The sequence below is a fragment of the Bubalus kerabau genome, chromosome 11 (assembly GCF_029407905.1).
Source record: "Bubalus kerabau isolate K-KA32 ecotype Philippines breed swamp buffalo chromosome 11, PCC_UOA_SB_1v2, whole genome shotgun sequence".
NCBI lineage: Eukaryota > Metazoa > Chordata > Mammalia > Artiodactyla > Bovidae > Bubalus > Bubalus kerabau.
In genome coordinates this window covers 9,030,238-9,052,971 of record NC_073634.1, presented here as the reverse complement: position 1 = coordinate 9,052,971, position 22,734 = coordinate 9,030,238, and the positions used below count along the sequence as shown (strand labels likewise).

The following is a 22,734-nucleotide window of genomic DNA, read 5'->3' as shown; positions in this document are numbered from 1 at the left end:
GGACTCCTGGTACAGCGCTTCTTTTTTGGCCCCTGGCTGTTTTCTAGTTTTACTAAACTAAAAATACCTTGGTTACACTTGTGATTGTTTTCTCCTCTGCAGGGAGACTCTGTGGGCAGTGCTTGAGTGGTAAATAGACTAGAAGCCGAGCTATGAGATGGTGCCCTGGCAGGAGGCACGCTGTGTGGGCACCGCCAGTACCAGGGTGGCTGTGAACAGGATATCTGCCCCTCAGCCGCTTAATGTCTCATGTATCACGGATTGTTAGCTTTATTTATTCAGGGTGTAGCCTTCTGATGTGCTGTTCAGAGATGCTCACTGAATGCTCATTGTTTCAACAAATAAGAATATTGACTATATGTGTGCACCTCTCCCATGACTGGAGAATACAGATTATTAAGAGCATATATAAACTTCTTGTTTAAAAGGCATGGAAACATTCCTGCCAGCTAGGAATTCTAAAGAATTTTCAAAATTCATAGTTTGAAAAGATTTCCAGTTGCCTAGAGACATGGTCTCTTTCTCATCTCTGCTACTGAGAACGATGTCATTTTTTTTCCAGTTGGCAATTTTTCCTCTGGCTGTCAGGAAGTTCCAGGCAAATCATGAGAGCCCCTGGCTCCCCTCTGCCCTCTGAGCTGACCTGTTTAAGAAACTGGTTTGGCATGGACATCCTGAGAGGCTTCCCCACCCCCGCCCCGCCCGCCATTGGCTTTGTGTTCCCATAGCAGTTCGGATGAGCACACTCTTACTATCTACTTTGCCAAGGAAATGGCATTTTATTCACGTCAGGTCTCCCACGGGACTCTGAATTCCTGAAGGGCTGGTGACCTTTACATCCCGCATGCTGCTGGACGTTCAGAGGTGTCTGCCCAGTGAATTGCCTGGCACAAGTGGGTCCTCTCTCAGCTGAGGGAGCACCCTCTGTGACGGGCTGTGGACGGTGCCTCTTCGTACGCCGAGCGTGTTTCTGCTTCCAGTCCAGGGAACAGATCAAGGTGAGCCTCTGGAACGACCACTTCGCGGAGTATGGCAGGACAGTGTGCATGTTCCGCACAGAGAAGATCCGGAAGCTGGTGGCCATGGGGATCCCTGAGTGCCTGCGCGGCAGACTCTGGCTTCTTTTCTCAGGTGAGGGTTTCCGGGGTCTCCAGGCCCAGCTTTTATTTATGGAGCAGACACAGGACAGAGGCCTGACCTGAGTAGGGGGGGTGGGGAGTGTGTGTGTGCGTGTGTGCTTGTGCATGTGTGTGCACGCATGCAGACGGGTCCTCTCGGCCTGTGACATGCCCGGCTGGGGCCTTGGGACCTTCCTGTGTGGACTGTGGGCCAGGCTGCGGCAACCTCTGGGCTGTGGGGTCCCTGGTCAGCGTGAAGTCTGGCAGAGGGATCGCCTCCCCTTCAGCCGTGATTTTATGAGTCTCTTCATCGTCCTTAGAATTCTGTTCAGAACGCCCTGGACATGCAGTGTCTAGATGTCTAGAGACCTGAAAACATCTTCAAAAGTCGTTCACTTGTGTGCTTTACATAACTCCCTCTGGGGACACGTCCTCCTGGTGCCCCCGCTGCGGGGAATGCACACAGAGCCTGCCCGCATCTTCCTCCTGCTTCGCTGGATCTGGGACTCTCCCTCTGCTGCTTTGGGGTGTCTCTTATCTGACGCTCGCCGGTGGCTGGGCTGAGCCTGGGGCCCAGGTCTCCAGAGGCGCCTTCTGTGAGCCGTGTGGCGCCACCCGGTGAAGGAACGGGGCCGATCAGCAGGAAGGGAGGGCCCTGCGGTCCAGGGTGTGACTGCTGCTCCTTTCGAGGTGCTGGGGGGATAGCGGCCAGGGCTCCACTTTCCTCAGAGACCCTTCTGGGAGCCTTACGGGCCTCCTCGTGTGCTCCACAGAACATGTGCTCCATAGCTTTTTTTAAAATTAATTTGTACTTTATTTTTGGTTGTACTGAGTCTTCGTTGGTGCACACAGGCTTTCTCTTGTTGTGGCAGATAGGCCACATACATCTGTTACTGAGGAATACAACTGATTATAAGTATATTAGTATAAAGCTATTTTTAGTATGAGCTCTTCTCCCCCTCTATCTGTAAGGTTATTCTTAGAAAAGCCATATTACTTCATTTTTCCTTTGTTTTTAAAGCAGAAGTGAAGTTCCTTTTGGTCATGTGTGGTCTTAACTATTTTGTGTTGCTTAGATAGTGAGATCCCACTGAGGTCCTCCGGCAGGACAGGCCCCTCCCCATGTGGACTCTCTCCCAGAAATCAGCCCCCCTTGAAATGTTATTTTTTTTAAAAAAATTTTTATATTGGAGAAGAGCCAATTAACAGTGTTGTGAGAGTTTCAGTTGAACAGCAAAGGGACTCAGCCATACATATACGTGTATCCATTCTCCCTCAGACTCCCCTCCCATCCAGGCTGCCACCTAACATTGAAATGTTATTTGTAAATCACCAGATGCCGTCACGGACCTTGCCGCGCATCCCGGTTACTACGGCAACCTGGTGGAGGAGTCCATGGGAAAGTGTTGCCTGGTGACGGAGGAGATAGAGCGGGACCTGCACCGTTCCTTGCCAGAGCACCCTGCCTTCCAAAACGAAACGGGCATCGCGGCCTTGAGGAGAGTCCTGACGGCCTATGCCCACAGGAACCCTAAGATCGGGTACTGCCAGGTGAGCTGGGCGCTGCAGGGCCGTCCCAGGCCAACCACCCAGGCCTCAGGTGCCATGTTCCTAGCCATTTGTACCAAGGACTGTCCTGTGGAGGGAATCGGTCTCATGGAGTCAGACACGCTGATGATGTGGGAGGAGTGTTACCCAGTGCCCAGGAGAGCATGGCATGAGCTGGCCCCTGTCCTTAGGAGGCCATTCAGCCTTCATGGCCTCCCAGCCTCCACTGCAGGATGGTATTGATGAAGCCGCTCTGGAGCGTCCTACCTCTAAACCGTACAGAAGTCATCAGGATTATTTTTAAATCTGAACATAGACACAGAGATTAGTGGGGTTGGGTTCTGAGCCTAAGGCGTGCTCCACAGCCCAGCCCAGCATCACTCCCTGGGGGCCAGGCTCAAAGCAGCGGCTGATGATTCAACCCAGTGGGTCTTGTGAGGCCCACGTTGATAACTGGTCATTCCAGCTCAGTCTTGATTGGCTGGGTATACTGCATCTCTCATCTGTGTAGTCTGGACTTCTGTGGATCACTTGGCCTTGTGTGTTGTTGAATGTCTCTGTGGTACACATGACCTGGTCAGTAATTGTCCGCTCCCCTGTGAATCCTCTGAGCAGTCCATGAACATCCTGACCTCCGTTCTGCTGCTGTATGCTAAGGAGGAGGAAGCCTTCTGGCTGCTGGTGGCTGTGTGTGAGCGGATGCTGCCCGACTACTTCAACCACCGAGTCATTGGTAACTGTCTGCTCCCTTCCCCTCTGTCCCTCGGGGTGGTTATAAAGAGACTTGGCTAGTCTCTGCACCAGCACTGTCTGACTCTTGAATCTTCGAAACTAACTGATGTAACTCTCTGCACAGTTTTGGCAAAAGGGTGGAATGTGGTAACCCAACTGCTTCTTTGCCACAAACTCTTACAGATTTTTTTTTTTTTTTTTTTTGGCTGTGCTGTGTGGCGTGAGGTATCTTAGTTCTCTGACCAGGAATCAAACCCATGCCTCCTGTAGTGGGAGCAGAGTCTTAACCACTGGATCCCTGGGAAGTCCCCTCTTACAGATTTTTGGATAAAGAAAAATTATTTTATATGGATAGCTGAACTTAAGGAAAGAAAAATTCCTAGGTTCAAAAAGCAAGTCCAAAAGTGAAAACCACAGAGGTTTTTTACTGATGCTGAGGCCTGGAAAGAGAGGAGGTCTCCTTCTTGGTCCCCAGGGAGTTTGCAGGTAGCAGATGGAGGGAGTAGAGCAATAATGGAGACCCTTGAGGCCCGACGTAAAGGGCAGAGGAGGAGACTCCTCACTTATCCAGGCTGGGTAAGAAAGGGCATTTGTGGCTGCCCGGGCTCTGGGTAAGCCTGTGTGTGACCCCTCAGTGCCCAGGCATGTGCGCTGCTGACCTTCGTGTGGTTGAGATTTGAATTTGCACCCTGTCTGTGATCCAGCTATCTCCTCATGGAGAAAATGACACGGAAATTGCTCTGGCCGGGCGATACTCTTAGGGACACCGTATAGTAATCCAGACTGAGAGGTGGGAATGGCCTGAACTTAGGATGGCAGCCGTGGCATCAGAAACAGAACTGGTGTGAGATGGAATTTGGCAAAGGACTGGATGTAGGGACAAGGCAGGAAGAAGAGGCTTGAAGACTGAGGTCTAAGAACTGAGGGAGTATGATGACCACCGGGAGCAGGGGAGGGCTGGATGGGAAGGAGGTGGCCTTTGACTTCTCTCCTGGCTCCCTTCCTCTGTTTGAGTGGCTAATTGGTTTGCTTCCCTCTTCCCTTCATTTCAAGGGAGGTACTTAATGCTGTACAGAGCAGCAAGGAGTAACCAGAACCTCGAGGTCACTGGGGGGCCTGCTGCCCAAGCCCTCACTGGGTGATGGGACAGATGGTAATCAGCAGTGAGCAGCAGACCCTCCATAATAATGTGACCACCTCCCCAGTACAGGGAACGTTGCTACAACCCACAGAGTTCCCTGCCACACTCAACACCCGGTACTGATTTCTGTCACCACAGGTTTACTTGGCTTGTTCTTGAACTTGGAATAAATGTAATAGAGAATGTTCTGACTTCCTTCACTCAAGATACTGTTGGTGCATCAGCAGGTCCTTTTCATTGCTGCGTGCTATTTCATGGTGCGTTCACACCATGACGCTTTCATCCCAGTCATCGGAGTTTCCAGTTTCTTCTTATAAGTCCCAGTGAACATCCGTGTATAAGTCTTTTTGGAATATATATTGACACTTTTCTCAGGATTTACCCAGGAGTAGAATTCCTGGGTCACAGATGTATGCTTAACTTTATAAGAAACTGTCAGTTTTCCAAAATGGACAAAACGTATTCACATTATCTCATACCAGCAACGCATGGGAGTTCCAGTTGCTCCATATCCCTGTTTATACTTGGAATTTTCTGTCTTTTTAATTTTATCCATTCTGGTGGGTGAGAGTGGTATATCGTGGTGATTTTCATTTCCATTTCTCTGATCATTGTTAATGATGTTGAACCTATTTTTCTGTGCTTATTGGTCATTTGTCACTTTAGAAATGTGCAAATCTTTTGCCTTTTTTTTAAAAAAAAAAAAGATTTGTTTATTGATTTCTTATTATCAAGTTGCATCAGTTCTTGATTTTTATTTTGATCACAAAACCTTTGTCAGATATAGTTACCACAAATATTTTCTCTGAGTTTGAAGTTTGCATTTTCATTTTATGCATGGTCTCTTTTGAAGAATACCAGTCTTTAATTTTGATGAAATCCAATTCATAATTTTTCTATGGTTAATGCTTTTGTGTCCTAAGAAATTTTAGCCTTTTGCTTGTATTTTCTTTTAGATGCTTTTTTAGCATTAGCTTTTATACCTAAGTCCATGACACATTTCATACGTATTTTTCTGAATGGTTTGAGGTAGGAAGAGGGGTCCCTTCTCCCTCCCCCGCCCACGTAGGTGGGCACTTGGTTCAGCACTGTTTTATTTTATTTATTTATAATTGAAGGGTAATTGGTTTACAATATTGTGTTGTTTCTGCCATACATCAGCATGAATCAGCCATAGGTATACATATGTCCCTTCCGTCCTGAACCTCCCTCCTGCCTCCCACCCAGTCCTACCCCTCTAGGGTGTCACAGAGCACCAGTTGGGCTCCCTGAGTCATGTAGCAAATTTCCACTTGCTCTCTGTTTTATATATGGTAGTGTATATGTTTCAAGGCTACTCTCTTCCTTTCGTCCCTTCCTCTCCTTCCCCCACTGTGTCCATAAGTCTGTTCTCTATGTCTGGGTCTCCACTGCTGCCCTGCAAATAGGTACCATCTTTCTAGATTCTATATATATGCATTAATATACAATATTTGTTTTTCTCTTTCTGACTTAGTCTGTATAATAGACTCTAGGCTCATCCACCTCATTAGGACTGAATCAAATGCGTTCCTTTTTATGGCTGAGTAATATTCCATTGTATACATGTACCACAGCTTTTTTATCCATTCATACTTTGATGGACATCTAGGTTGCTTCCGTGTCCTAGCTGTTGTAGATAGGAGCACTGTTTTTGAAAATGCCAGATGAAAATACTATCCTTCCCCCATTGAATCACCTTGGTCCAAACATCAGAAGTCAGTGAACCAAGTGTGAGTCCTTTCCTGGACTCCCATCCTGTGTCATGGTTCTGTGTGTCTCAGAGCAGCTCTAATCTGAGAGGGAGTGACTCCCTCCGCAGCCAGTCTCCGTGGCTCCTTCCCCAGGGGCCCAGGTGGACCAGTCCGTCTTCGAGGAGCTCATCAAGGAGCAGCTCCCTGAGCTGGCGGAGCACATGCACGACCTCTCAGCCCTGGCATCCATCTCCCTGTCCTGGTTCCTCACGCTCTTCCTCAGCATCATGCCCCTGGAGAGTGCCGTGAATGTGGTCGACTGCTTCTTCTACGATGGCATCAAAGCCATCTTCCAGCTGGGACTGGCTGTGCTGGAGGCCACTGCCGAGGGCCTGTGCAGCAGCAAGGATGACAGCCAGGCCTTGATGGTCCTCAGCAGGTGAGGCGGGGAGCCGGCGGCTGGACTGGGCCGTCACTGTGGGGCTGCCCTCCACTCTGCCAGCTTGTGGTCCCCTGGGGCCAAGCCATCGGCGACCTTGTCATCCTAGCCACCTTCCCTCACTCCTGTCCACCAAGAGGCAGGAAGGTGAGGGTACTGTTGTCTTTCTCTGAACAGGTTCAGGTGTCCTAAGTCTAGATGGACCTCCAGTGACCTTGAATGGAAGGAGGGCAGGCGGGCACAGGGAAACATGGGCCTCAGGAAGCCAGCTGGGGGATGTGGACGTTTTGGGCACAGAAACGGGTGTGTTGCAGTGAAGGCAAAGCTCGCTAGCCCGGGGACATGTGGAACCGAGGGCGAGGCTGGTAAATGACAAGTTCCTGTTCAGAATACTGTGGAAACACAGTATTTACATCACTGGAGAGTCAAAAAAGTGAAAGTGTTAGTCGCTTAGTCATGTCCTACTCTTTGCGACCCCATGGACTGTAGCCCACCAGACTCTGTCCATGGGATTTCCCAAGCAAGAATACTGGAGCAGGTTGCCATTCCCTTCTCCAGGGGATCTTCCCGACCCAGGGATTGAAACCTGGGTGTGTCACATTGCAGGCAGATTCTTCACTGTCCGAGCCACCAGGGAAGCCAGAGTGTCAGAGACCTAGGAAAACTTCCTGTGGCTCCAGGGGCACCATGTCCGTCTTCACGTTCGTTTCTCCTTTTCTCTAGAATGAGTGTAGCTGTAGCGGCCTGGCCTTTCACAGAGACGGGAGACAGAGGAGCCCGTTGACAGTTGTTGCCCATGTCTGGGGGCGCCTGTGAAGGTGGTGGGGGCTGCGAGGTGGCCAGGGTGGGGGAAGGGATGGTGATCCCGTGCTTTCCTGGTGTCTGATGCGCCCAGGTTTCTGGACCACGTCAAGAACGAGGACAGCCCGGGACCCCCGATTGGCAGCCACCACGCCTTCTTCTCTGACGACCAGGAGCCGTGTCCCGTGACCGACATCGCAGACCTGATCCGGGACTCCTACGAGGTACCTGGGCCCCACCCCCAGGTCTCTCGGGAGGTGAACTTCCAGGGAGTTGCTGGGGGCTGCTGCTTGTCTGCTGTCTGGATGCAGGGAGGGTTCTGTGAGCAAGTGCTCCCTCTCTCCCCTGCAGAAATTCGGGGGCCAGTCTGTGGCTCAGATCGAGCACATGCGCTGCAGGCACAGGATCCGAGTCCTCCAGGGCCACGAGGACACCACGAAGCAGAACGTGGTGAGTAGAGGCCACCTCCGAACCACAGCCCCCGGCGGCCGGGGCCGACCCGAGCTGGGCCTCCTGCTGCCTCCCGACAGGAGAGTGACAGCTTTTGGGTTTTTTTTGCATTAAATTAACAACTAAGTGGTTCAGATGGTAAAGATTCTGCTTGCAATGCAGGGGACCTGGGTTCCATACCTGGGTCAGGAAGATGCCCTGGAAAAGGCAAAGGCAACCCATTCCAGTATTCTTGCCTGGGAAATCCCATGGACAGAGGAGTCTGGGGGGCTACAGTCCCTGGGGTCACAAAGCATCGGTCACAGCTGAGCAACTAACAACAGCTTGACAGCGGTGAGCTAGTGGAGAAACGGCGTGGGTTTAGTTTTAGAGTCAGACAGACTGTGAGCAAATTAACTACTGTGAGCCTCTGTCTCCCTGGTTGTAAAATGAGGATAACAACACTCATCATGTGGGGTTAAATAAGGGACAATATAGAAGTTGCCCGGTGCCCAGAGCCTGCAGTCTTTTTTTTTTTTAGGGGCCACTACTACTGGCGTGGCAAACCACTCCAATATTTGTTCTTGCCAGGAAAACCCCATGGACAGAGGAGCCTGGCAGGCTACAGCCTGTGAGGTCACAAAGAGTCGGACAGGACTAAGTGCACATAATTAAAAAAATATCTATGTATTATTCATTTATTTTTGGCTGAGCTGGCTCTGCACTGCTGCGTGGGCTTTTCTCTAGCTGTGGTGAGTGGGGGCGCCTCTCCAGTTGTGGTTCAAGGGCTTCTCATTGCTGTGGCGTCTCTCACTGTGGAGCACAGGCTCTAGGGTGCACGGGCTTCCGTGGTTGCGGCATGGGAGCTTAGCTGCTCTGTGGCCTGTGGGGATCTTCCCAGACCAGGGATCGAACCTTTGTCCCCAGCACTGGCAGGCTGACTCTTAACCGCTGGACCACCAGGGAAGTCCAGGCCTGTAGAGCTGGTGATTATGCTGCAGGAACTTGCACCCAAGCTCTAGCCTTGCTAGTGTTTGATTCTTTGCAAGTATTTAAACGCTTGTCCTGAGTCTTGGATGTGTGAATGAGAAAGGTTGAGGATGAAGCCCTGAGAAAGTCTCCATAAAGCCATCTCTGGATGATCTGGGCGCCCGGCGTCCACTCCAGGGGACGCGCCTTCTTGACCCCTGATCCTCCAGGGCAGGCAGAGCATTCACTCCATGCCTGTTTGTTCTTTCCTCGAGCTCCGAGTTGTTATCCCAGAAGTCTCTGTCCTTCCTGAAGACCTGGAGGAGCTCTACGATTTATTCAAGGTAGGAGACTCAGTGGGGTGAGGAAGCGACAGACCCTGAGTCAGGCCGCAGCCGAGGCTGCCCACCTGCGGCGGGGAAGGGCCAGCATGGGCCTGCTGAGTGCAGCGAGGCTGGGGCGGCCCCTGCCAGCCGGCTCTGGCTTGACGGTGCCTGCTGAGCCCGTGCACGGATGCTGCTGCGCTCGGCCCAGAGGCCCTCAGTGACGGGGACGCATCCCGCACTGCCCAACGGCAGCTCCCAGTCAGCCGTGGACACAACAGTGATTCTTACTACACTGTCTCCTCGTATCCATTTTTTCCCTGTTATTATTTTTTTAAGTTGAAGTATAGTTGATTTACAATGTTGTCTTTGATTCTGGTGTATAGCACAGTGATTCAGTTATACACATATATGTATTTTTTCATTATAGATTATTACAAGGTATTGAATGTAGTTTCCTGTATCACCTCATGTACGTTTTACTCATAACACCACCTACAAGACGTGTATACATATTTTTTGGTTTGTGGGGCTGGTCTGGATGCTTATTTATGTTCTGTTTTCCTTGATGCTATTATTAATACTTTTTCATGTTGCCATATGATCTTATTTTTAAATCAGTTTACAACTTGTCCTGTTGGTAATGCTTAATAGTTGGTGGCCATTCCCTTTTCCAGGGGATCTTCCAAACCCAGGGATTGAACCTGGGTCTCCCCCATTGCAGGCAGATTCTTTACCATCTGAGCCACTAGGGAAGCCCCAGTACTTAATACAGTAAACCGTATTTTGAATATTTGGGTATTTAGGTGGATTCCCAGCTCTTGCTACTTACATCATCCTGCAAAGACCATTTTCAAGTGCCTTCCTAGAAATTTTCTTGCTTGAAACAGTCAGTAGAAATGGGGAAGAGAGGCTGACAGTGGACCCACTCCTGACAGCTTCGGCAGTGAAGGGGAGAGGAGCAGAGCGCAGGCCAGCAGAGCAGTGGCAGACCCAGAGGAGTCTGGCCACTGGAGCTCTTCGGGTGGGGACTCTGAGCCCTTGGTCCCTCTGAACTTGAATTGCCGTGTACTTGAAATAGTCCCGAGCAGCGTGTAGGCTCTGAGTGGAGCCACAGATCTGTCTGACCCTCCTGTAGCCGTCGCGTCACTGCCTGCTGCGGTCACTGACGCACGTGGCTGGCTCAGTCAGTTGCTGGCATTCCTCACCCCTCATCAGCAGGATGTGTGATGAGGACTCCTGTAAACATCGCTAGTTTTCAAGTTTTATAGTTTTCTCTGTTGCATGAAGAGAAAATACACAGTCAATGGTGACTTGGTGTCCCATGCCCCACCTCTCTTTGTCAAGGACTTAAAACAGGGAACACTAGAAACACAAAAGCAGGTAAACCAAGGTGATATTTAGCACGAAGAGTCTAATTTCTTTAGGGCTGACTGTTCTCAATTTGGGAGAATAAGACACATCAGACATCTGAACTTATATAACTTAAAAGATTGCTTTAAGTTCACCATGAACTGCATTAAGTACTAACCATATTATTAAACTTTCATACAGAGAAAGAAGACAGACAGCCATTTCCTGTTTCCTATTTCTATCTTTTCTGTGAACGATGTGGGTGAAATTTATTTTCGTATTTGTTGTTAGCTCTGCAGGCCCTTCGTTTGTGTAGGGCTGACTACAAATGTTAACTTAACTGTGACTACAATGCCAATTCCAAGATAACGCTTCCAAAAGAAGTTTCAGTGAGACAGCATCATAAGCACGGCGTCTCGTTCTGTGGCACAACCTGAGGCACCGCCTGTGTGCACCCAGGGCCATCCTTACGCCCCGCAGAGCAACCCTCAGGCTGTCCCCCACCTCAGCTCTTGCTCCTGACCATCTCTGAATGTCCTTGGCTTTTGTAGTCTGACCTCATATATTTAATTAATTAATTTTTTGGGGGGTGTTCAGGATGTTTATTAGGGAGTACTCTTTTTCTTTAACTTTTTATTTTATTTTATAGCTGATTACCAATATTGTAGTTTCAGGTGGACAGCAGAGCGACTTAACCATACACATACATACATCCATTCTGACTTCATATATCTTAATGCTTGTTTTATTTGTTGTTTTTGTTTTATTTTAATTGAAGGCCATTTACTTTACAATATTGTATTAGTTTTGCCATACATTGACATGAATCCGCCACAGGTGTACATGCGTTCCCCATCCTGAACCCCCCTCCCACCACCCTCCCCATCCCATCCCTCTGGGTCATTGCAAGATACAAGGTTCCCTAGTTGGATTTTGCATGTGTCTCTTGTCTTTTGAACCAGAGGTTCATTTTCCCAGGGAAAGGGCCACAAAGAGATACCCTTACATCGCTGAATAAATATGTGATAGGTTCTCATTAAGGATTAAAGAGTGGCCTTAACTTCCCTGCATCCTTTCCTAAGCCTGGGATGTACAGGTGTGACTGTTCTCTGTGTTAACACAGTCTTCTCTGACTGTCTTTTTTACAGACTCTTTCCTATTAAAGATGAACAGTGTGTACTTAGTGAAATCCATTTTTATTCTGAATTTAAAGTCATCTTTCTTTTTTGCCTGAATGCAATTCTTTTTTTTTCTTTGTTTCATTGAGATATAATTGACCTACAGCATTAAGTGTAAGCTGTACAGCATAGTGAATTACATATATTGCAAAATGATTCACAGTAGGTTAACATCCGTCATGTCATTTGTTATTCAGTTGCTCAGTTGCGTCCAACTCTTTGCAATCCCATGGACTGCAGCACGCCAAACTTCCCTGTCCTTCACCATCTGCCAAATCTTGCTCAAACTCCTGTCCATTGAGTTGGTGATGCCATCCAACCATCTTGTCCTCTGTCATTCCCTTCTCCTCCTGCCTTCAATCTTTCCCAGCATCAGGATCTTTTCTAATGAGTTGGCTCTTCGCATCAGATGGCCAAAGTATTGGAGCATCAGTCCTTCCAATGAATATTCAGGATTGATTTCCTTTAGGATTGACTGGTTGGATCTCCTTTGCAGTCCATGGGACTCTCAAGAGTCTTCTCCAACTCCACAGTTCAAAAGCATCAATTCTTCGGCACTCAACCTTCTTTATGGTCTGATTCTCACGTGTATACATGACTACTAGAAAAACCATAGCTTTAACTATACAGACCTTTGTTGGCAAAGTAATATCGCTGCTTTTTAATATGCTATCTAAGTTTGTCATAGCTTTTCTTCCAAGGAGCAAGCGTCTTTTAATTTCGTGGCTGCAGTCCCCATCTGCAGTGATTTCGGAGCCCCCAAAATAGTCTCTCACTGTTTCCAGTGTTTGTCCGTCTGTTTGTCATGAAGTGATGGGGCTGGATGCCCTGATCTTAGTTTTTTGAATGTTGAGTTTTAAGCCAACTTTTTCACTCTCTTCTTTCACCTTCATCAAGAGTTCGTCTTCGCTTTCTGCCATAAGGGTGGTGTCATCTGCGTATCTGAAGTTATTGATATTTCTCCCAGCAATCTTGATTCCAGTTTATGCTTCATCCACTCCAGCATTTCTCATGATGTACTACTCTGCATATAACTTAAATAAGCAGGGTGACAATATACAGCCTTGTCATACTCCTTTCCCAATTTTGAGTCAATCTGTTGTTCCATGTCCAGTTCTAACTATTGCTTTTTGACCTGCATACAGGTTTCTCATGAGGCAGGTAAGGTGGTTTGATATTACCATCTCTTTAAGAATTTCCCAGTTTGTTGTGATCCACACAGTCAAAGAAAGGCTTTAGCATAGTCACTGAACCAGAAGTAGATGCTTTCCTGGAATTCTCTTGCTTTTTCCATGATTCATTGGATGTTGGCAGTTTGATCTCTGGTTCCTCTGCCTTTTCTAAATCCAGCTTGACCATCTGGAAGTTCTCAATTCACATATTGTTGAAGCCTTCCTTGGAGAATTTTGAGCATTACTTTACTAGTGTGTGAGATGAGTGTAATTGTGTGGTAGTTTGAGCATTCTTTGGCATTGCCCTTCTTTGGGATTGGAATGAAAACTGACCTTTCCCAGTCCTGTGGCCACTGCTGAGTTTTCCAAATTTGCTGGCATATTGAGTGCAGCACTTTCACAGCATCTTTTAGGATTTGAAATAGCTCAGCTGGAATTCCATCTCCTCTACTAGCTTTTTTCATAGTGATGCTTCCTAAGGCCTACTTGACTTTGCATTCCAGGATGTCTGGCTCTAGATGAGTGATCACACCATTATAATTATCTGGGTCATGAAGAGTATAGTTCTTCTGTGTATTTTTACCACCTATTCTTAATATCTTCTGCTTCTGTTAGGTCCATATCATTTCTGTCCTTTTTTGTGCCCATCTTTGCATGAAATGTCCCCTTGGTATTTCTAATTTTCTTGAAGAGATCTCTAGTCTTTTCCATTCTATTGTTTTCTTCTGTTTCTCTGCATTGTTCACTTAGGAAGCCTTTCTTATGTCTGCTTACTGTTCTTTGGAACTCTACATTCAGATGGGTATATCTTTCCTTTTCTCCTTTACTTTTCACTTCTCTTCTTTTCACAGCTATTTGTAAGGCCTCCTCAGACAACCATTTTGTATTTTTGCATTCTTTTTCTTGGGGATGATTTTGATCACTGTCTCCTATACAGTGTTAAAATACCTCGGTCCATATTTCTTCAGGCACTCTATCAGATCTGATTCCTTGAATCTATTTGTCACTTCCACTGTATAATCATATAGATTAAAAAAAAAAAAACCAAAGCAACAAAAATGGTTTTTTTCTTGTGATGAGAAATTTTAGGACCTACTCTCTTAGCAACTTAAGAATATACCATACAGCAGTGCTAAGTATAGTCATCATGATATACATACATCCCCAGGACTCATTTGTCTTTTAATTGGAAATTTGTACCTTTTGACCACCACCATCTTATTCTACAACCCGCCTCCAGCTCCTGCCTCTGGTAAAACCACGAATCTGATCCTTCTCTATGACTGGAATCATTTCTTACATTGTTTAAGATTCCACTTACAAGATCATATAGTATTTGTCTTTCTCTGACTTATTTCACTTACCATAGTGCCCTCAAGGTCCACCCAGATAATAAAGCAGTGTTTTAAATTATATAAACCCATGTTTGTGACATCTGTCCCTTATTCTCTGAAACTGAGAACAATTAGTCTTCTCTCTCCAAGTGAGATGGGAAGAATATAACATATACTTGGTGTCAGGGGCTACTCTGGGAAACACCCAGGACCTGAAACAGTGCCTTGTGTTAATATATTCCCAAAGTGTGCTTTTTAAAAAAAATTGGAGTATAGCTGTTTTATGTTGTTAGTTTCAGCTGTATAACAGTGTGAATCAGCTGTATGTAGGCATGTGTCCCGTCCCTCTTGACCCTCCCTCCCACCCCTCTTGGTCATCACAGACACTGAGCTGAGCTCCCTGTGCTGTGTGGCAGCTTCCCCCTAGCTAGCTGTTTCAACTTGCATTGCTGTGTGTGTGTCTACAGAGGATACAGTAAAAAGGGAAAGAAATCAGGAATGAGATTCACCGGCTGTTGTTAACATTCAGCTAAATTTATTCACTTCTGGATTAACAGGCCCTGGAGAGCATTTGGTTTGTTTAATATTATTTTGCCTGCTTCTGTGTTCTGGTTAATACTTTTATTTTTGAAACTTAATTTAAAAACACAAACTGAAACAAAAATATACTATATATATATTTATATACTATATATATTTATCTAAAATATATTTATATATATAGTGTATAGACTAATACCTACACTCACTATTTAAAAAGAAAAATAAGCAAAATTTAAAGGGTCTTATCCTGTCTGTGCCTGTAGTCCCACTTTGTACAGTAATTACTGTTACAGTATATGGTGAATCTGATTCCTGATTTCTTTCCCTTTTTACTGTATCCCTCTGTAGACACACACACAAGCAATGGACTCTTACTTTTTTTTCCACATAGAAATGAGATTGTGCTACACACAGCCGTCTGTAGTTTCTAAAATTTTATGGCCACACCATGTAGCATGTGGAATCTTATTTCCCTGACCAGGGATCAACCCTGTGCTGCCAGCATTGGAAGCATGGCGTCTTAACCACTGGACCGCCAGAGAAGTCCCTGCAGTTTTTACCATGGACATTCTTCTAGAGTCAGTGTCTGCAGACCTTTTCTCATTCTTTTTTAGTGACAGCAGAATTCGATTGTAGGGCTGAACCACAGTTTATTCACCTTTCACCTGCTGAAGGCCATCTATCTCGTTTCCAGTTTTTTCTGCTTTATAAACAGTGCTGTGTGGAGCATCCTTGAGCCTTTCTCCAGACACCTGTGCTGCTGTTTCTGTAGGATGGGTTCCTTAGGGATGCACAAACCAAATTTCAGTCACTGTTGCTAAAGTGTTCTAGATCTTTCAGATTTCAGTTCCACTGATGATGTCTAAAAGTGTTCATTTCCTAATGTTTCACACTCAGCTATCATTTAATATTATGAATCTTTAAAAATTTTGCGAGCCTTGTAGAAAATTGCATTTCATTTTTAAAAAATTGTTTATTTATTTATTTGGTTGCACTGGGTCTTAGTTGTGGCACACGGAATCTGCAGTGTTCACTGAGGCATGCGGGATCTTTAGTTGTGGCGTGTGGACTCTTGCTGCAATGTGTGGGATCTGGTTCCCTGACCAGGGATTGAACCTGAGCCCCCTGTGTTGGGAGTACTGGCATCTTAGCTAGTGTACCACTAGGGAAGTCCCAGAAAATTGCATTTCATTTTAACTTAAATTTGCGTACTCATTAGTGAGGTTGCATACCCTTTTGTAAGTTTATTGGCTAATTGTCTACTTTCTTGTATCATCTCTTCATATCCTTTGCTGATTTTTGTATTGGCTTCTAGGATTCTGTGTAAATTGGTTGCACTGGTCTTTAGCTTTTATAACTGTGTTCTTCTGGATAGGATTCTGAGGGCCTCTAGCTAGCATGACAGGATGACAAAAATATACACACAAATTCACAGCGTGTCTTGGGTTTTGAAAAATGGGAATTTACGAGACCTTCATTTTACACTTAAAAGTTCTTACAGTACTTCTCATCGTTCTGCAAAGGCTTTTTGAAGAACATGGCTGCTGGTAATATGCAGTAAAATTATAAGTGGCATTTTGGTCTCCATCTGAGCACAGGCACGGGGATGGTAGAGCATCTGTGCTTGCTCCTGTGCCATGCTATGGGCAGAGGGCACTGAAGTCGTGAAAGGATTCTGAGTCAGTGAGCCGAAGCGTCCCACGAGATGATGTAGTCCAGGTGCAGAAGATACTTTCTGAAGAGCTAGCTGGTCCTCAGTGATCAGTGGTGGGGCCCGTGTTGATCGCTTTAGTTTTCAGTCTATTCCCAAGACTTCAAATGGTCTTTTTTTTTTTTTTTAATTTTTGACTTGTTAATATGGTCATGTGGTTCAAAATTCAGAACGTATAAAAAACAGCATGTAGTAAAAAGGCTTGCTCTTTAATCTGGGCGCCTGCCCCTGTCTTCTCCCTCCACAGGTAACCAGTGATGCTAGTTTCTTCTGTAGCCTATAGATTCATCTAGTAGTTTTTGACTTTTGAATAATACGATTTTAAGTGAAAATATCAGAATAAAAATTGTACGACTTCTTTAATCAAAACAATGATAGCCGAGCTATACATTTCAAAATTGCTAAAATGGGGACTTCCCAGTGGTTAAGACACCATGCTTCCAGTGCAGGGGTCATGGGTTAAATCCTGGGTCAGGGAACTAAGATCCCGCATGGCCACATGACCCAAGAAAATAGAAAAAAAAAATTTTTTTTTTAATTATTAAAATGGTAAATTTGATTAAGTATATTTAGCTACAGTGAAAAAAAGAAACCTTAATTTTAAAAATGTCAGAATTACATATGCATGTAGGCAAGGACTACAGGGTAATAAGCGAAAACTTTTACATGTCTGATGAGAGCGATGACATGGTTAGTTTTTTCATTTTTTCTGTTATAATGGTGCTTATTTGCTGCTTAATAATTTTGCAAAGCAAGCTAGGCGAGAAGGCCAGGTTGGCTTTGGCCTTCACGTGTGTGGCCTCCCTGGGGAGCCACTGCCCCTTACAGGCCCTCTCCTTCCTGGTAGAGAGAACACATGATGAGCTGCTACTGGGAGCAGCCTCGGCCCATGGCCCCACGCCACGACCCCAGCAGGCCCTACGCAGAGCAGTACCGCATAGACGCCCAGCAGTTTGCACGCCTGTTCCAGCTCGTCTCGCCGTGGACCTGCGGGGCCCACACGGAAATCCTCGCAGAAAGGACTTTCAGGCTTCTGGACGAAAACATGGACCACCTTATCGAATTCAAGGCATTTGTGAGCTGCCTCGGTATGACTGTGTGGGTCTTTTTTGCAGTGAGTTCATACGGGCTGTGAGTCTGTGAACACAAGACAAAGGGATAGTGAAGCAGGCACATCCACTCAATGAAATAGATCTGTGACTCACCTGATGTGATTTTGGGACTTTAGAAAGCCCTCTGCAGGCTCCTCTCATGACCCCTCTTATGCTTCCTAAGGGTCACGGTGGGGAGGGGAGCCCAGGCACTCAACATTAAAGGTCACTGACCATGTGCTTCTGGGCACCCAGGGTGTGTTGATGGGTTGTTAGGAGACACCTTCCTAACTCATTTAAAAAAACAAACACTTTTTAATTGAAGTGTATTTGATTTATAATATTGTATAAATTTCAGATATACAGCACAGAGATTCAGTTGTACAAGTCATATATGTATGTGTGTGTATATATATATATTTTTTTCAGATTCTTTTCCCCTATAGATTACCCAATATTGATTATAGTTCCTTGTGATACAAGGAACTATACAATACAATAGGTCCTTACTGGTTGTTTATTTTACACATAGTGGTGTGTATGTTAATCCTCGCCTCATTTGTCCTTCCCACTACCCACATTCCTAACTTTTGCAGCTAAAATTAAAATCTTTCCGAAGCTGTGAGGCCAGATAAGATTCCCAAGGTTATCTTGCAGCTCTTCTCACATTTTCTTTCCACACACACGGTGTCTGGAGAGGTGGGAGATGAAGTGTCAGGTCAACAAACACTGGCCTCACTACGTTCTCTCTACACTGACTGTGTCCTGACACCTGGATTTGAACCATTTGCCTCTGCTCAGTCTCTCTCTCTCTCCTTTAATTTTGCAGATATTATGTATAATGGAGAAATGAATGAGAAAATTAAACTGTTATATCGGCTTCATATCCCCCCAGGTAAGAAATTCTAAGTAGAAAATGAGGCTCTGTTGTGCCTTGACCTGGATCAACTTTGAGCATGATCTTGAGGTTCTTCTCTTTTTAAACGTATTTAAACTTGAGGCAATAGACATTTCTAGTTTGGAGGGGCTGATGACAGGTTTGACGTACCGTGTTGTGTGGCTTGTGGCAGGGGTTCCCAAACCCGAGGGTGCATCAGAATCATTTGGGCAGCCCGTTGTAACACAGGATGCCTGGCCTACCCGTTCTGATTCACTGGGTCTGAGGACCACACTTCGAGAACCACCAGCCTGTGGGATGTGGGGGAAACAAACCCTGGTTGCCTCTATAGATGGCTGTTGTAGCTTACTGTTTTGTTTTGTTGTTTCCAGTGAGGCAAAACTGGTATATAATATTGCATTTAGTTTCAGGTGTAAAACATAACGGCTCAGTCTTGTATACAGCACCAAGCGATCACCGCAGTAAACCTCGCTACCATTTGTCACCATAAGATTGCCCTCCCTCACCTGTTTCGCCCACCTCTCAACCGCTTTCCCTTCTGATAACCATCTGACCTCTGTATCAAGGAGTTTTGTTTGTTTCATTTTTTAGATTGCACATATGACTGAAACTGTATAATATTTGTCTTTCTCTGACTTATTTTGCTTAGCATAATGCCCTCAAGGTCCATCTATATTGTTGCAAATGATAAGATTTTCTTCCTTTTTCTGGCTGAGTAGTATTCTGTTGTGTGTATGTATGCGTGTGTGCAACTTTACTGAATTCATATATACTAGGAGTGTTTTGGTGGAACCTTTAAGGTTTTCTACATATGGTATCATGTCATCTGCTTCCCTTGTGGCTCAGATGGTTAAGAATCCGCCTGCAATGCGGGAGACCTGGGTTTGATCCCTGGGTTGGAAAGACCTTCTGGAGAAGGGAAAGGCTACCCACTCCAGTATTCTGGCCCAGAGAATTCCATGGACTGTATAGTCTATGGGGCTGCAAAGAGTCGGACACGACTGAGCGGCTTTCACTTTCACTTAAGATTTTCTACATATGGTGTCACGTCATCTACAGATAGTGACAGTTTTACTTCTTCCTTCCCAACATGGATGCCTTTCATTTCCTGTTCCTGCCTAGTTGTCTGGCAAACACTTCCAGTAGTGTGTTGAATAAAAGTGGGCAAAAGTAGGCATCCTTGTTTTGTTCCTGATCTTAGAGGAAATGGCTTTTAGCTTTTCACCATCGAGTATGATGTTAGCTGTATTTGTCATATGGCCTTTATTACATTGAGGTACATTTCCAAAATCGCTGCAGATGGTGACTGCAGCCATGAAATGAAAAGACACTTGCCCCTTGGAAGAAAAGTTATGACCAACCTAGACAGCATATTAAAAAGTAGAGGTATTACTTTGCCAACAAAGGTCCGTCTAGTCAAAGCTTTGGTTTTTCTGGTGGTCATGTATGGATGTGAGAGTTGGACTATAAAGAAAGCTGAGCACCGAAGAATTGATGCTTTTGAACTGTGGTGTTGGAGAAGACATCTGAGAGTCCCTTGGACTGCAAGGAGATCAAACCAGTCCATCCTAAAGGAAATCAGTCCTGAATATCCACTGGAAGGACTGATACTGAAGCTGAAACTCCAATACTTTGGCCACCTGATGTGAGGAGCTGACTCACTGGAAAACACTCTGATGCTGAAGATGTTAGGAGAAAGGGATGACAGAGGATGAGATGGTTGGATGGCATTGCCAACTCAATGGACATGAGTTTGAGTAAGCTCCGGGAGTTGGTGATGGAGAGGGAAGCCTAGTGTGCTGCAGTCCATGGGGTTGCAAAGAGTCGGACATGGCTGAGCAATTGAACTGAATATTTCCTAAATAACCACTTTAAGAAGTTTTAGCATAAATGTATACTGAATTTTGTCAAATGCTTTTTCTGCATCTGTTGAGACAATCCTTTATCTTGTTAATGTGGTGGATTGGATCATGTTGATTTATGTATGTTGATACATCCTTCAGTTCAGTTCAGTTCAGTTGCTCAGTTGTATCCGACTCTTTGCTTACATTCCTGTAATAAATCCCACTTGATCATGGCATATAATCCTTTTAATATATGTTTGAATTAGATATGCTCATACTTTGGGGTTTTTACATCTATTTTCATCAGGGATATGGCCTATAATTTTTTTTTTTTTAATGGTATCCTTGTTTGGTTTTGATATGGGGGTAATTCAGGCCTTTTAAAACGATTTTTGAAGCATTCTCTCTTCAGTTTTTTTCGAGTTTGAGAAGTTTAGGTATTAAATCTTGAATGTTGGTAGAATTCACTAGTGAAACCATCTGGTCCTGGGGTTTTGTTTGTTGTTGTTGTTGAATCACTCAGTCGTGTCCGATTCTTTGTGACCCCATGGACTGTAGCGTGCCAGGCTTCCCTGTCCTTCATTATCTCCTGGAGTTTGCTCAAACCCACATCCATCGAGTCAGTGGTGCCATCCAACCATTTCATCCTCTGTCGCCCCCTTCTCCTGCCCTCAATCGTTCCCAGCATCAGGGTCTTTTCCAGTGAGTTGGCTCTTCCCAGCAGGTGGCCAAAGTATTTGGAGCTTCAGCTTCAGCATCAATTGCTGAGTCAATGTTCTTTTCTTTTTAAATTAATTTATTTTAATGGAGGATAACTTCTTTACAATATTGTGATGGTTTTTGCCATACATCATGTACTATTGACCTGTTGAGATTTCCTGTTTGTTCATGATTCAGTTTTGGAAGACTGTATGTTTCTAGGAATTTACCCTTTTCCTCTAGGTTATTCATTTCGTTGTATAATTGTTCATGAGTTTCTCACGATCTTTTTTCTATGATATCAGTTGTAACTTTTCTTTCATTTCTGACTTTGAGCTCTCTTTTTCTTGGTAAAGCTAGGTAAAGGTTTGTCAATTTTGTTGATCTTTTCAAAGAAACAGGTCTTAGTTTTATTGACTTTTTCTAGTGTCTTTTTAATCTCTATTTCATTTATTGCTATTAATTTCCATTAGAACTGATTTTGCTGTATCCTGTAGAATTTGAAATGTTATATTTCCATTTTCATTTGTCTCAAGGTATTTTTAAAATTTTCTCCTTGATTTCTTTCTTGACCTACTGGTTGTTTAACCTCGACATAATTTGTGGTTTTTCCAGTTTGGTAATTGATTTCTAGTTTCATACTAATGGGGATGGAAAAAAATGCTTGATATGATTTCAGTCATCTTAAATTTATTGAAACTTGTTTTCTTGGAGAATGTTCCTTGTGCACTTGAGACTATGTATTCTACTTTGGGATGGAATGTGTTGTATCTATGTGTGGTTTACGGCTGACGCTTCACTACTGACTTTCTGTCTCGATGTTCTATCCGTTAATGTAAGTGAGGTCTTCAAGTCCCCAACTAGTGCTGTATTGCTGTCAGTCTCTCCCTTTAGGTCTGTTAATATTAGCCTTATTTATTTAGGTGTGCCTCTCCTGGGTGCATCAGTGCTTACACGTTATATCTTCTTGTTAGATTGACTCCTTCCCAGCTTTTGTTTCAGTCTGTCTAGTGTAATATAAGCATAGCCACCCCAGCTTTCTTTGTTTTCATTTGCAGGGACTGTCTTTTCCATCCCGTCACTTTTGGCTTGCGGCCTACTATCTGAGTGAGCCTTTTGTAGGCAGCATATGGATGAGTCTTGTTTTCATCCATTCAGTCACTCTGTTTTTTTATTGGAGAATTTAGTCTGTTTACATTTAAAGTAATTACTGATAGACATGTACTTATTGCTGTCTTGTTAATTGCTTGTTGTAGTTCGTCTCTTTTCCTTTTTTCTCTCTTCCCTTGTGGTTTGATGACCTGTGGTGGTACATTTAGATATCTTTCTCATCTTTTGTGTAGGTTTTTGCTGTGTGGTTATCACGAGTTTCACTATATGACAGCCTATATATATAGATATAGATATCTATACATAGATCTATACAGATCTATACCAATCAGTTTTAAGTTGATAGCAATTTAAGTTTACACGTATTCTAAGAATTATGTATTTTTACTCCCTCTTCCTATACTTTACTTTAGATGTGAAGTTTTACATATTTTATTTTTTTATATCCTTTGGCCTATTATGCTTTACTTAATTGTACTGCTTTTGTCTGTTAACCGTTTTTCTAACTTTGTAGGTGGTTGAACAATCTTTATATTGCCTTTATCAGTCAGATTTTGACTCTGCTATGTTTTCTTGTTGCTAGTTAGGG

The 22,734-nt window shown here is 44.8% G+C and overlaps 1 protein-coding gene across 2 annotated transcripts in view; it reads left to right on the top strand.

Annotated features, from left to right (window-relative positions):
* TBC1D8 (TBC1 domain family member 8) overlaps window positions 1–22,734 on the top strand; it is a 139,793-nt gene that overhangs the window by 103,997 nt on the left and 13,062 nt on the right. For both annotated transcript variants that reach the window (XM_055539453.1, XM_055539455.1), the window contains exons 9-17: window positions 981–1,131; window positions 2,455–2,669; window positions 3,282–3,399; window positions 6,405–6,690; window positions 7,586–7,715; window positions 7,843–7,941; window positions 9,165–9,233; window positions 17,351–17,591; window positions 18,424–18,489. In XM_055539453.1, coding sequence (XP_055395428.1) covers window positions 981–1,131; window positions 2,455–2,669; window positions 3,282–3,399; window positions 6,405–6,690; window positions 7,586–7,715; window positions 7,843–7,941; window positions 9,165–9,233; window positions 17,351–17,591; window positions 18,424–18,489 — 1,375 coding nt within the window. The remainder of the gene's footprint in view (window positions 1–980; window positions 1,132–2,454; window positions 2,670–3,281; window positions 3,400–6,404; window positions 6,691–7,585; window positions 7,716–7,842; window positions 7,942–9,164; window positions 9,234–17,350; window positions 17,592–18,423; window positions 18,490–22,734) is intronic.